The sequence below is a fragment of the Narcine bancroftii genome, chromosome 7 (assembly GCF_036971445.1).
Source record: "Narcine bancroftii isolate sNarBan1 chromosome 7, sNarBan1.hap1, whole genome shotgun sequence".
NCBI lineage: Eukaryota > Metazoa > Chordata > Chondrichthyes > Torpediniformes > Narcinidae > Narcine > Narcine bancroftii.
Window position 1 is genome coordinate 51,460,719 of NC_091475.1, and position 14,364 is coordinate 51,475,082.

The 14,364-nt window shown below is 38.2% G+C and overlaps 1 protein-coding gene across 5 annotated transcripts in view; it reads left to right on the forward strand.

Annotated features, from left to right (window-relative positions):
• Positions 1 to 14,364, forward strand: part of LOC138738909 (cilia- and flagella-associated protein 47-like) — a 614,550-nt gene that overhangs the window by 546,839 nt on the left and 53,347 nt on the right. For all 5 annotated transcript variants that reach the window (XM_069890090.1, XM_069890088.1, XM_069890089.1 and 2 more), the window contains 3 exons: positions 2,650 to 2,821; positions 8,841 to 9,002; positions 11,479 to 11,647. In XM_069890090.1, the coding sequence (XP_069746191.1) occupies positions 2,650 to 2,821; positions 8,841 to 9,002; positions 11,479 to 11,647 (503 nt within the window). The remainder of the gene's footprint in view (positions 1 to 2,649; positions 2,822 to 8,840; positions 9,003 to 11,478; positions 11,648 to 14,364) is intronic.

The window sequence follows — 14,364 nt, forward strand, 5'->3', positions numbered from 1 at the left end:
GGTTGGATGTTTCAAATTGCATTTGTATATTTAGCATTGTCTGTAGCTCGAAAATGTGTAGCAAGTACATAGTGATTAATATAATGTGATGGCATAATGAATTGAAAGCTTGTATTGTAATGGAAAAAAATTACATATAATCTGCATGATAATTATTCTATTTTTGTTAATAAGTGGTCACCATATTTGGAATATATGCATTTAGATATATTTTGATTTATTATATATTCTTATTTTCCATTTATATATTTTTGGTTCTCCTTAAGAGAGCTGCCTGATGGAATGGGAGGGTGGATAGGGATTTGATTTAACTTTTTGGTTTTTTTTATTATTTTTTTTCTTTGTTTTTTTTTAATTGTGTTTTTATATATATTCATATAAAATTTTCTTTATGGAATGTATTATTACTAATGATCCTTCAAATAAATAAAGTTTTTAAAAAACTGACGGCGGGATATGAGTACAGTTAGAGGCGGTTAATCCCCGGTGTGAAATAATGTCATTTGACGCCAGCGTTCTGTTTTCTTTTTCCACTGGACCCTGTCCCAGTCTATTCCCTTTTAATTCCTGGGACAATGTGCCAGTGGAAAAGGGGTTAGAGAAAGAACTGGTATAATTTGTCTTTTAGCTTTTGAAGTATATAAGAGTCTTTGAGATCAGCAATTGCAGGTCAATTCTTTAATTTAACATTAATATGTGCTACAGACCAAAATAAACTCATTCCCTGCTTCTGGTTGTATCCTAAACAATACTCTTTGAATAAATCTCAAGGATTCTTGCCTAGTAGCATACTGTTGGCTGAGTATTTGCCTTTACACTTGGTTTTGATGCCAAATAAATTGTGCTTGATTACAGGCTCCCTGTAATTACTCATCTAAATTCAGCTCTCTTAATTTGCAGTAGAAGCACAGATAGAATTAATGGTTTAAAAAAAGAGAGAATGCTTCAGATGCCAGTCTTCTGAAATCTGAACCCATGAAATGCTTGTTACCAACATTTTGTTTTTGTTTTGTTCTCAGAAATTCTTCTCAAGCATTTCTTTCAGATCTTTTGTCAAGGACTTCAGTCTCTGTAATATCTTCCTGAAGCATTAATTTCCTGAATACTCCCAATGTTTTGTTCCACAGATTGTTGAGATGCGGGTCTATATCTCTAACTTCCCACACATTGAACTCTGGATTTCAAGTACATTACCATGGGGAATTGCCAAGTTGAAGCCAGACATTTTCTCAATAAAGCAAAATAAATATTTGTATTAATGATCCCTGCTCTTTTAGATTGAATTGATGAAGAATTAAATTGGCTCTGTTACAAAATGCAGCACCATTGGAATTTAGCTGAAACTTCCACTCTAAACTTAATAATCATGAAACTGTGTAATATTAATTCTTTAACAAAGAACACATTCTGGCCAAATCCTTTATGCATTATTTTAGCTGATTTTAAAATGTTAATTATGTAAACAATTCTTAAAATAGATGACAAAGGAATTTATTTGGATTTTGTTTCAAGCTGGTGATCACCCTCTCATACTACCAGATCTCAGTGCTCAATCATAGTCTTGTTGAAAATTACAGCAGTTTTAATTTGACAATTAGCAGACATACATACATACATAGAGCACGGTAACAGGCCCTTTCAGCCCATGGGCCCAATTACACCCAGTTGACCTATAACCCCCAGTGTGTCTTGAACGGTGGGAGGAAACCTGAGACACCGGGGAAAACCCACATAGACATGGGGAGAACATATAAACTCCTTACAGACTGCGTGGGATTCGAACCCAACTCTCAATCACTGGCGCTGTAACAACATTGGCCTAACCGCTATACAAATTGTGCTGCCCTGATGAAATGGAAATATCAGAAACCTTGTCCTTCCGTTCACCAATGTCAAGAGGCCACCAATGTTTACTGCAGGTTTTGGAGCAGTTCTGCATTAAGAACATCGACATTCTATCTTAACAGTGAGCAGGTCAAGGGTGTGCCAAGGTCTCTTGCTGTGAAAATTCTTGCAGCCATCGTGCAACATAAATCTGGCACTTCAGTGACAGCAACATATCACTTTAAGTATTCCCTATGCCATAGGTGCTCTGCGATTAGTAAGGGATTGCTTAAGGTGTTATGTGAGTGGAAAGAAAAAGATTGAAAACCACTGTTTTAGTCCTTGGAATGTTGCATGAATATAAAATGGCAGGCGCATGAGAAAACCCAGAGGGCAGGCAGTTCCACTGCAGGGGAAGTTTGCTTTATTTATTCGGGACTTTAATGGAAGTTTGAGGCAATTACAAAGAAAGTACCACTTTGGTGATGAACATAATTTTAAAGAGGTCAAACCAAACATTAGACTGCAGATGATAGTTGCTGTCACCAAAGTGCCAGATTTATGTTGCACGATGGCGGCAAGAATTTTCACAGCAAGAGACCTTGGCACACCCTTGACCTGCTCACTGTTAAGATAGAATGTCCATGTTCTTAGTGCAATGTTCATGAAGTAAATTATCATTACTGTGCAGATTTGATGATCCATTCATACGTATGTGCTCTTCTGTTAAAAATACAAGTGTCAGAGATCTGTGTAAAGGTTCTGCTGTCGGATCTGATAAATATGTGAAAATGTCAGGATCTTTTTGTTTGCTCTATACAACAGGACAAAACATAGCAGATGAATTTTTTTATGAAATTCTGTATGAGACTGAGAAAGCAAGAGCTGAATTGGCATCTGCAATTGCAATAAGCTTTGTGAAAAAGGAATGGGCCACACAGTCTGGCATCGTCACAATGACCTTCAATATTGTTTTTTCACCACCCAAACCTGTGAGGTAAATGCATTTTAAAATTGGCACCATAAGATAATCACCGTGAATGCAATATTTATGAAAAATGGGAGAATTTTTTAAAAATGGCTATATTTGGAAATCATTTTGTTGGCAACTAGTAAATTTAAAAAGCTATTCAGAAATTCCTAGCTGTGATGCAGTCAAATTGACCTTTAAGACAGGCATCTTGGGACCATTACTGAAAGAGGAGGAGTGTGGGACTCGAGAGAGCTGGGACTGTTGGGAGCCAGCTTGGGGTGACTGCCTTTAAAAAGCAAGTTAAGGATTAAACAGGTGGTTATTGGTGGGGGGAGGGGGTGACAAATTGAACAAAAGGGTAGCTTAAGCAGAATGGCCAGTGGAGAGTGAGACAAGTGGAGACTGAAGGAGAGCTTGATTCCAATAAGGTAAGATCTTTGAATTTAAATTAGAGACAGCAAGCTAGGGAAGCAGAATGCTCTGACTGCAGGATGTGGGAAATCTTGGACAGCACAATTGTCCCTAATGACTACACCTGCAAGAGATGCATCCAGCTGCAGCTCCTGGGAGACTGAGTGAGGGAGCTGGAGCTGGATGAACTCAGGGTCATTTGGGAGGTAAAGGCAGTGATAGAGAGGAGCTTCAGGGAGACAGTCATCCCTAAAGGTCAAGAAATAGGTAACTGGGTGACTGTTGAGAGGGAAGGGGAAGAGGCAGACAGTGAAGAGCACCACGTGGCCAAAGGGGATTCATTTTATTTTAGAAGTATAACTAATTATTTGTCCTCTCAAATAGGCTTTCATAGCATCCCATAATACAAACTTACTTTGAACAGATTTATAATTTTCTTTCAAAAATAATTAATTTTTTTTTCAAAAAATCAATAAATTCTGTATTTTTAACAACATTGTATTAAATCTCCAACAATAAGCTATTTGAAAATTCTCAGAAGTTTCATATGTAAAATATAACAGAGAATGATCTGAAATCACCCTACTTTTATATTCCGCTTGTTGTATTTTCCCTTGTAAATGTGCTGATACTAAAAAGAAGTAAATCCTTGAAAATGATTCATGTCTAGATGAATAAAAAGAAAAATCTTTCTCTGTTGGATTAAGATGTCTCCAAATATCTACGAAATTAAGATCTTTCATCAACGTTTGGACCTGGATTGCCATCTTGGATTTTTTAACTTTCTTCAGAGATTTATCTAATAAAGGTTCCAAAACACAATTAAAATCATCAACAACTAAAATATTATCATTAGCTTGACCCAAACATAAAAATGCATCAAAAATAAATACCTCATCATCTGCATTTGGATCGTAAATATTAAGTAAAGTCTAAAATTCACTAAAAATCTTACAATTCAATTTAAGAATACATCCTGCCTTTTCCTCCATTGATTGTAATTCAAAAGATAAATTTTTATATATCAAAATTGCTACACCTTTAGCTCTAGAATTAAATGAAGAATCTACATGCCCAACCCAATCCCTTTTTAATTTCACACTTTCCTTCACATTCAAATGTGTTTCTTGTAAAAAGGCAATATCAATTTTCATCTTCTTAATATATGCCAAGACTCGCTTACGTTTAATCAGACTATTCAATCCTCGAACATTAAAAGTAGCAAACCTCAACTTCGACATACTTACTATTATTACTAAATACCAATAATATCTTTATATAAAAACTCAAATCAACGTATATAGGCCCTCCAATAAAAAGAATCATCACAAATTAAAAAGTTTAAAAAAATAACAATAAAAAAAGAAAATCCCCCCCCCCAATAAAAACTACCAAAAGGTAGTAATCCCCTAAACAAAAATTGGCTGAGGATCACCCACCAGTGGCTGATGACTAGTAAAGAACTTAGTGCAAATCTCCCCCTCCCCAACCAAACAATCAGTAACATCCAAGTATCATAATAGCAAGAGAAGTAATAAAGTAAGAATATTCTTCTTTTCATCCAAAAGACTCCAATCTCAAAGATCCCATTTCAGAAGGAGGTGGACTCTTTCCATTCTCATTTCTGCCATTTCTTCCATTTCCAGTGCTACCAAATTTTTGTTTAGGAGATAATGGTGGACTACATTTTTGTCCTCTTATATCTGGCAATGAGTCAGAAAAAATCATTGCCTCACAATCAGTTTCAAAAAACCAAAATTGATAGTCTCCATAAAAGACCTTCAACACTGTACGCCACAAAACTTCTTTAACTGGATTGAATCGACGTCGACGTTGAATGACATCTTGACTCAGATCAGGATTAAAAAAGACTCTGCTATTCTGAATCAATAATGGGGTTTTTCGTTGTCTCTCATTTTGTACTGCAAGTCAAAGTATTGCTTCTCTATCCAAATAACTCAAACATCAAATTATTACCAGTCTCGGGGGTTGACCAGCTGAGGGTATTCTTCTTAAAGCTCTATGGGCTCTTTCCAGTGCCAATCCCCCAGGGAAAAATTCTTGCCCTAATATTTGCGGAATCCAGTCTTTAAAAAAAACAAAGAGGATCTTGTCTTTCTATACCTTCTGGCAAACCAACAATTTTCACATTATTCCTTCTGCTTTGATTTTCCAAATAATCTATTTTTCTTTCTAGCTCCTTCTCACGATCTCCTAATTTTATGATTGATTTTTCCACCTTCATCATTTTTTCTGTGTTAGAAGGCACTTGTTGTTTACAGTCCAAAAAAGCAGTCTGAAATTTTTTAAATTCTTCACACGTGCCTTCATACCAGCATTCATTTGAACCATTTCATTCATTTGAGATGTCAACAAATCCATTCCAGGTTTTATAACAGCTTGAATAGCTGCCTTCAATTGTGATTCAGTAAAGCTCAGCTCTGCTCTCTCTGACATAGAACTGCAGCTCCTGCTGCAATTCAATATAAGGCATTTTAAAAGAATTACTGCAGGTCTGGACTCCCAGCGACGGCATTCCAATTTCTTCAGGGAGTCGCCGCTGGTCTCCCCTGCATCTTGTTGTCTTCTCATCCATTCGCGAAGAAAAACGACTTCTTCAGATTGTAATACTACCTGATGCATTTCCTTTTCAGCCTCCACAGGCGATCCTTGGGATTTAGGCAATGAAGAATTTGAGCCTGGGGCTGCTTCAAGTCGTCTAGGCCCCAAATCTTCAACACTTCGAAAATGTATTTTCTTTTGAATTTGAGATTTAGTCTTTTTTACCATTAGTGGCCATAATAATTCTTTAATACTTTAAACTAAAATTTAAAAAAATTTAAACTTGGAAATTAAAAAACAGGTATTTAAAAGTCTGGCCAGAGAGCTCTAGATTGCACATCTAGACTCTACACCATCTTGCCACGCCCCACTTTAGCAAGGCATTTGACAAGATCCCCCACGTGACACTCATCCAAAAAGTCATGAGGCATGGGATCAGTGGAATCTTGGTTGTGTGGATAAAAAATTGGCTTGTAGGAAGAAAGCAGAGAGTAGTAGTGGAAGGGTATTCTGCCAGGAGGTTGTGACTAGGAGAGTGCCGCAAGGATCTGTCCTGAGATCCCTGCTTTTTGTGATTTTTATAAATGATCTGGATGAAGAGGTGGAAGGATAGGTCATTATATTTGCAGATGATATGAAGTTTGGAGGAGTTGTGGATGGAGCTGAACGTTGTTCACCAAAAAAATGGCAGATGAAGTTCAATCCTGATGAGTGTGAGGTGATGCATTTTGGAAGGACAAGCCAGAAGGCAGAGTACAGGGTTAATGGTCAGTTAAATGTGGATGAACAGAGGGACCTTGGGGTACAAATCCATGCATCCCTCAAGGTCGCTTCACAGGTTGATGGGATAGTTAAAAAAGGCTAATAGATGCTAGTTTTCATTAATTGGGGGATTGAGTTCAAGAGCAGAGAAGTCATGTTGCAACTCTACAAACCTCTGGTGAGACCACACTTAGAGTATAGTGTTCATTTCTGGTCATCTCATTATAGGAAAGATGTGGAAGCTATGGAGAGGGTGCAGAAGAGATTTATCAGGATGTTGCCTAGATTGGAAAACAAGTTTTATGAGGCAAGGTTAGCAAAGATGGGACTTTTCTCTTTGAGACTTCTCCTCTTTTGAGTGGAGACTTGATAGAGGTCAACAAGATTATGAGAGGCATAGACAGTCAGCCCCTGTTTCCCATGTGCAGGAACTGCAAACACCAGAGGACATAGGTACAAAGTTAAAGGGTGGGGGGTTGGGAGGCAAGTTTTTTTACACAGAGTCGTGGTTGCCTGCAAATCCTTGCCAGGCATGGTGGTGGAGGGTGAAACATTGGGGGCATTTAAGAGACTCTTAGACAGCCACATGGATGAAATAAAAGTAGAAGGTAATGGGGTAGGGTGAGTTTAGTATTTTTTTAAGGTATACATGGGTCGCAGAAAATCAAGAGCCGAAGGGCCTTTACTGTGCTGTAGAGTTATGTTCTATGAGTCAATATGTGTAAAAAAAAAGTGGAGCAAATTTCAATGACAAGCAAGAATTGTATCAAAATGCAGATGGGAGAGATTTTAAATGTATGGCACTTTGTGTTAATATGTTCAAAGCTTCCAATAGAAAGCTATTGTCTCACATCCACATGAAATGTGACATCCGGTTGGCTATGTTTCAACATGACTGTGAATTCTTGAAGTCCTTGACATTTTTTTCATCAGAAGGCTCTTTTAATATGATAGGATTCAGTATTAGTTAGGACTTCTTCAGGTTTTATCCATGCGAATTCCAATCAATTTCTGGATCTAAAGATTTGAAAAAAACCATCAAAGTTCTGTATAAATTCTGGAGGGCCTGCAGTATTCTCACAAAAATAATCTGGTCTCCTTGAGACCTTTGCTTAACAATCATAAGTTGCCTTATCAATATCTATCTTGAGTCCAGCTGTTGACAATGGAGATTCTATCTTTGAAATTGACTTCCAACTTTTGATGAATTGATTGAAAGTAAAAGTTGATTCCTAACTATCCTCAATATAAACATCATTTATTCATTGGTGTTTGGCAGTATTTTGTGGCTGAAAGTATATCTCTGGACTTACTCTTGAAGTTAAAACATTAATTTCTTCTAGTTTATGTTTGGAGTAATTAGTATTAGGTTCAAGCTAAAGTCTGAAATAATGTGATTCCAAAATGGGTAAATATTCAAACGAATTTCAATGAAAAATAATTTATATCTGATAACAAAATTAACTGCAATCACTGAAGTTCTGCAGAAAAATATTGAAAATTAATTATACCTGGAGAACAATTCTTTTAAAAATGTAATGTCCCTCAGCCATCCTGAGACATCTGTCTCATTGAGCACCAGTGACCTTTTTGATATTTATAATCATATTTATAATATTGTGACAAATTGATGTGGAACTTTGGCCTAACCATGAAGTGCAAATTCACTTAAAATGTGGTGTTACATCACTCCGAGAAAGTGATAACTAAAAATATGATTTTGAAACAACCGAGCTCTCCCACAGCTCTGTGCTGATTGAAACCATCTGCATCAATTACTATTTTTAAAAATGATTTGCACCAAGTCAAACCAAGTGTAAATGAAGGAACTTTCTAATTTTCATTCACAGCCATCTTTTACATTTGATCAAATTGAGGAAAGAATCAAATGAGCACTTCATTTCAAGGTCTTTAATTCTACCATTTTTGTTTGGTGCTATGAATTCATTGTGACCTCTCTCTGCATCCTTTCCTTTCCTGGGATTAAATTGAAGATTTCAGAAAGCATTTCAAGTCCATGGAATGTGCCTTGTTTTTTTTATTATTATTAATTGACCATTTTTGGTATTGTTTTAGTGTCTGAACAATTGACTTTCACATGTGTCATGGTGATAATACCATTAGATTCAGGAAGTGGATTGGTGCTGAAATGTCATTATACAGTTATGTTATTGTTTATTTTTCATGCATGTTAATGTTTTCCCTTCATTAAAATAACACACAAAAGCTAAGAACTCACTATGTCTAGATCATGATTGTATTCCATATATCGTAATTACATTTTTAACTATTTTATATTTTAATTCAGCCATCCAGCAACTTTGAAGGTGCAATCTGCTACAGGTGGGGTCTGGAAATTCCCATTACTCCTGACTGCCATTGAGCCACAGATAGACGACATCATAAATATTGAAACAGCAGGGCTGAACAAAGAGTCTGCTGTTTGCTTTAGACTTACAAGCCAGACAAGGTATTGTAATACATTCTGATTTCTTGGAATATGCTACAGAAAAAAAAACTTTTTACAGTTATATATTTATGTAGCAGATGAATTTCTGAATATACGAGAGAGAAGATTTTGCTTTCAATAGCGAATAAACAGCAATAATATTCATTGCATCAGCATTTGCCTGCAGACTTTTGATTGATCTGGTACTGGAAATGGCTGTGTGCAGAAACCCAAAATGGGGACGAGATGTGTGTGAACAGTGAAAACTACAATATTTCTCCTGATGCAACATCACTCGAAAGGCTATTGTAGAGAAACCAATAGGCTTTCATTCACTTAGAACATATCCCTATTGTTTGGTTGTCCTGCACTTAGTAACAGGGGCTGTGGAACTGTCACCTTTATCCAGGAGCCTTTGAGGAGGGCTCACAGGTACAACCAGCCAATGGGAATGCTTGACCAGATAATTATACATAACAGTGGTTTACAATATTCACCCATTGTTTTTTAAAAAAAGAGTCCTGCGGGGTGAAGTGGAATTTAGACAGTTACAAATTAAAAAGGAATATATGAGAGAGGTAAACCAATTAGAAAAAATAAATTACAGTTTTGGAAAAGGACCTTCAAAATCGTACTTCCGAAGATAAATGTAGGCAGTTGATTAATAAAAATCTTCAGTATAATACATTACAAACTTGCGGAACTAAGCAAGCAATAATAAGAACAAAGAAAGATATTTTGAACGAGGTGAGAGGTCACATAAAGTATTAGCTAAAGATGGAGCAGGCTTCAAGAATAATTAAGGCAATTGAACGAGTCACTTGATGGAGTAGTGGTCGGAAGGGTAAAACCAGCCCTCTCCAGAAAAAAAGAAAAAAAAGTAAAGAAAAGACAAAGTTCAACAAATATAAAATATAAGAAATAAAAGATAAAGTTGCAGAGAAGAGAAAGAAGATGGCACCCAAGAAGGAAAAAGTAAAAACAATGCGAAAAAAAAGAAAAGTCACCGGAAAAGAAAGAAGAAATCCTTACCTGGACAAACAGGGAGCCGTGGTGGCAAAGAATACCTATTCTCCGAGGTTGGTGTCGGCCCTGCAGAGTCGCGACCCCCCTGACCGGTGGACTGCAAAAATGGCTCTCAAAGCCAAACAAAAGTACGCAACTGCGCATGCGCGAGGAGTCGTGCATGAGCAGGGTGCAATCTAAGGTAAAGAAAAACACCGACGGGGGGGGGCTCAGCCAAGGAGCAGGCAACCACGACATGACCAGCTGAGGGACGCCCGACACCAGGGCTCTCCGCTGGAAGATGAGGAAGGTGGCAGGAGAAGGAGTGAAGTACCAGGGAAGAAAGAAAGTCGATGGGGTGAACGACAAGAGGAGCAGCAGCAGGAGGCCCGACAGATGAGCAGCTCAGAAGGAGAGGACCAACAGCAAGGCCTGACAAAGTGATACAAGCAACTCATCAGGAAAATCTGAAGAGACACAGATACAAGGAAGAGAAGAAGAAGACACAAACACAGGTACAGACACAGAAGAAGAGGAAGAAGAAGACCAAGATCTTCACAGAGAAATAGAAGGTAAAACAGATGGACAGAATATAGATAAAGCTTTTTTTCACAAACAAATGAGAGCGGAGGAGGTACTTCTCCTCACAGCTTTCCACAGCATTCCCTTTCCTGATGCTTTCCTCTTCTTCCAGCTGAGAGTCCTGCTGTTGTGTATCTCTCAGCTGGTCGCGCTGTGTAAGTTCACTCCACAGCTGGGTCCCCCTCCTGTCGGTCTTTTCCTTTTCCTTGGTGTGCGCAGTTGCGCACTTCTGTTTGGCTCAGAGAGCCATTTTTGCAGTCCCGCTGTCGGGAGGTTACGATCCTGCGGGGTCTCCACTAACCTCGGGGAGCAGGCTCCTCTCTCCATAGCGGCTCCCTGCCTCTTCATGCAGGTAAGGCCTTCTCCTTTCTCTTCCGGCATCTTTCCTTCTGATATTTGTGCTTATGCAATACAAAAACATTTTATTTCTCTTTCTTCTTTTCTTTTATATACTTATATATACATATAATTTTTCTGAAGGAGGAAGTTGGGAGGGAGTGGGTTTTGGGATGGGGATGAAAACCATCATGTATTTAACTTTAATTTGTTTCTTTTTAAATCTAAACTACAATGTTAATTTTGATCATTACAGGTCTGGAAAATCGTTCAACCCACTATGTCTGAACCAGATTATTGAAAGAGTCAAGAATTAGTACTTTCCTTTGCTGTAATAACTAACCAAAAATATTTCTTTTTTACAAGTAAAATTCTAGTTCAACTTTAATGAATCCACTTCCACCATTTTTCATTTCATTTCACAAATAAATATTTCCTCTGGTTTCAAGTACTTTTGTCAATCACTTTAAATCCATATTATTTGCTACTTCTGCATGGGAATCAGCTCTTGAAGACTTTAGACTAGAAATTGATGCTCAAAGTAGTTTTTGACTTCATATCCTTTAACTTTCAGGGATCCTATACCATTCACAGCACACTTCCTACCTTGTAGTGATCCAGAATTTGAGGTATCACCTCAGATGGGTGAATTGCTTCCACTTGGCTCAAATGGGACCCTAATTACTGTTGGATTCACTCCACGGATGTACAGCAAGAAACACAAAGCTAGACTACTCATCCAGGTGAGTGTAAAAGACAGAAAATGAATAATATGATATTTTAACTTTGCCAATGCGATAAACAGTTCAATGCTCTTAAAAATCTTGAACTGGGATTATTTTATGTCACAAAGCACTTGGTATATTTTAACCCCTTGCTGATTTTAAAAAAATATTTATTGGTTATTAACATCATTCCTAAGAGACCTTGGTTTTGATTAAATTTAAGTCTACAAAGATAGAAATACCATGATTTTCATGCAGAATGTTCTCTCTACCAAATGCAAATTAGTCTCTAATTTCATTCTGAAGGCGCCATTGTTGCTTCTTTTATGACTAAACAAATTTCCTTCTAATTCCTGAAGTGAAATTAACAACTTAATGCCATCAATGCAGCAGAGGAATGAGTTTAATAATGTGTCCTATCAATTACAAAGAGTTGACTAACATTTGAATGCACTCATCGAAGTTTGTAGATTCACAACTATTGGATGATTTTTTTTTCCAGAGCATTTTACACCTCCAGAGGCTTCAGAGATATTAAAAAAAAATAATGGTATAGGTTTTTACAATAGGTTGAAGCCTCTATCATTTTTAGGAGAAATATAGCTCTTTTCATACATTAGCTAATGAATGATGAAATTGTATTTTGGTTGTGAGGCTGTTTTGTGGACATTAAAAAGTATTGGGATGAAGACAATGGCAACAGAAGTGTGTTTTATGTGAGTTCTGTTTTAAAACAGTGAGCCTGAAGCAATGGACTTTATAGTGGAGTATCAGAAAGTGTTAAGCTGTTATTCACAAAAGCTGGTATATTTTCGGTTGCTTTGTGTTTTATTTCTACTTTGTTTGAAATGATTTTGTTTTCCTTAACTCTCTGCTTCAACTGTAGCCATACCTATGTGGAGTCAGAATTTCTTTTGACCATCATTAATTTTAACCATCTTGAAACAAAATCATTTATTGACATCCCCAATTATCCATGAAAAGGTGATGCTGAATTATTTTCAGTTGAAGGTAATCTCACAGAACTGTTGAACTGAGAACAAGGACATGTGAAGTGGCAACAGGAACAGTCCATCAGGCCCACCGACCTGGCTCAGTGGCAGATCTGGCTGTGGACTCAAACTCTAATTTTTTGCCCATTCCCTATTTTGTTAAATTCCCCTATTATTCAAAAATCTATCCATCTATGCTTTAAATGCATTTACTGAAGCTACCTCTTTTGCTTCTTTGGGGAGAGAATTTAATACATTACTAAGGGAGAAAAAGTTCCTCCTCATCTCTTTCTTAAATCTACTCCCCTGAATCTTAAGGCTTTGTCCCTAACTTCTATCACCCACTCACAAAAACAGCCTCCCTGCTTTTCTGTCGATTCCTTTAATTATTTTTTGTATTTCTATCAGATCCTCTTTATTCTTCTAAACTCCAATGAGTATAGTCCAGCCTTCTCAATTTCTCTTCATAAACTAAACCCCTCATTTCTGAAATCAATCTGGTGAACCTCCTCTGACCCATTTCCAAAGTACATCCCATCCAGAAAATTGAGGAATCTATATAAATGTTCAGAAATTTAATTCCCTAACCCACCACCCCCCCCCCCTCCTTCCCGTCCCCAGCACAGAAAAGTATTCTGCTGTGAACAGTATTTTGCTAATTTCTGATTTCAAATGTATTAATCTTTGAAAGTGGCAGAGCAGCTGAAGACTGGTGAAGAAAGCACATGGGTGCCTGTCTTCAACTGCCATGGCATCAAACATTTGAGCAGGAATGTCATTGTATAGCACACATGGAGTTCTTCTTCTTTGGCTTGGCTTCGCGGACGAAGATTTATGGAGGGGGTAAAAGTCCACGTCAGCTGCAGGCTCGTTTGTGGCTGACAAGTCCGATGCAGGACAGGCAGACACGGTTGCAGGGAAAAATTGGTGGGTTAAGGTTGGGTATTGGGTTTTTCCTCCTTTGCCTTTTGTCAGTGAGGTGGGCTCTGCGGTCTTCTTCAAAGGAGGTTGCTGCCCGCCAAACTGTGAGGCGCCAAGATGCACGGTTTGAGGCGATATCAGCCCACTGGCGGTGGTCAATGTGGCAGGCACCAAGAGATTTCTTTAGGCAGTCCTTGTACCTCTTCTTTGGTGCACCTCTGTCACGGTGGCCAGTGGAGAGCTCGCCATATAACACGATCTTGGGAAGGCGATGGTCCTCCATTCTGGAGACGTGACCCACCCAGCGCAGCTGGATCTTCAGCAGCATGGACTCGATGCTGTCGGCCTCTGCCATCTCGAGTACTTCGACGTTAGGGATGAAAGCGCTCCAATGAATGTTGAGGATGGAGCAGAGACAACGCTGGTGGAAGCGTTCTAGGAGCCGTAGGTGATGCCGGTAGAGGACCCATGATTCGGAGCCGAACAGGAGTGTGGGTATGACAACGGCTCTGTATACGCTTATCTTTGTGAGGTTTTTCAGTTGGTTGTTTTTCCAGACTCTTTTGTGTAGTCTTCCAAAGGCGCTATTTGCCTTGGCGAGTCTGTTGTCTATCTCGTTGTCGATCCTTGCATCTGATGAAATGGTGCAGCCGAGATAGGTAAACTGGTTGACCGTTTTAAGTTTTGTGTGTCCGATGGAGATGTGGGGGGGCTGGTAGTCATGGTGGGGAGCTGGCTGATGGAGGACCTCAGTTTTCTTCAGGCTGACTTCCAGGCCAAACATTTTGGCAGTTTCCGCAAAACAGGACGTCAAGCGCTGAA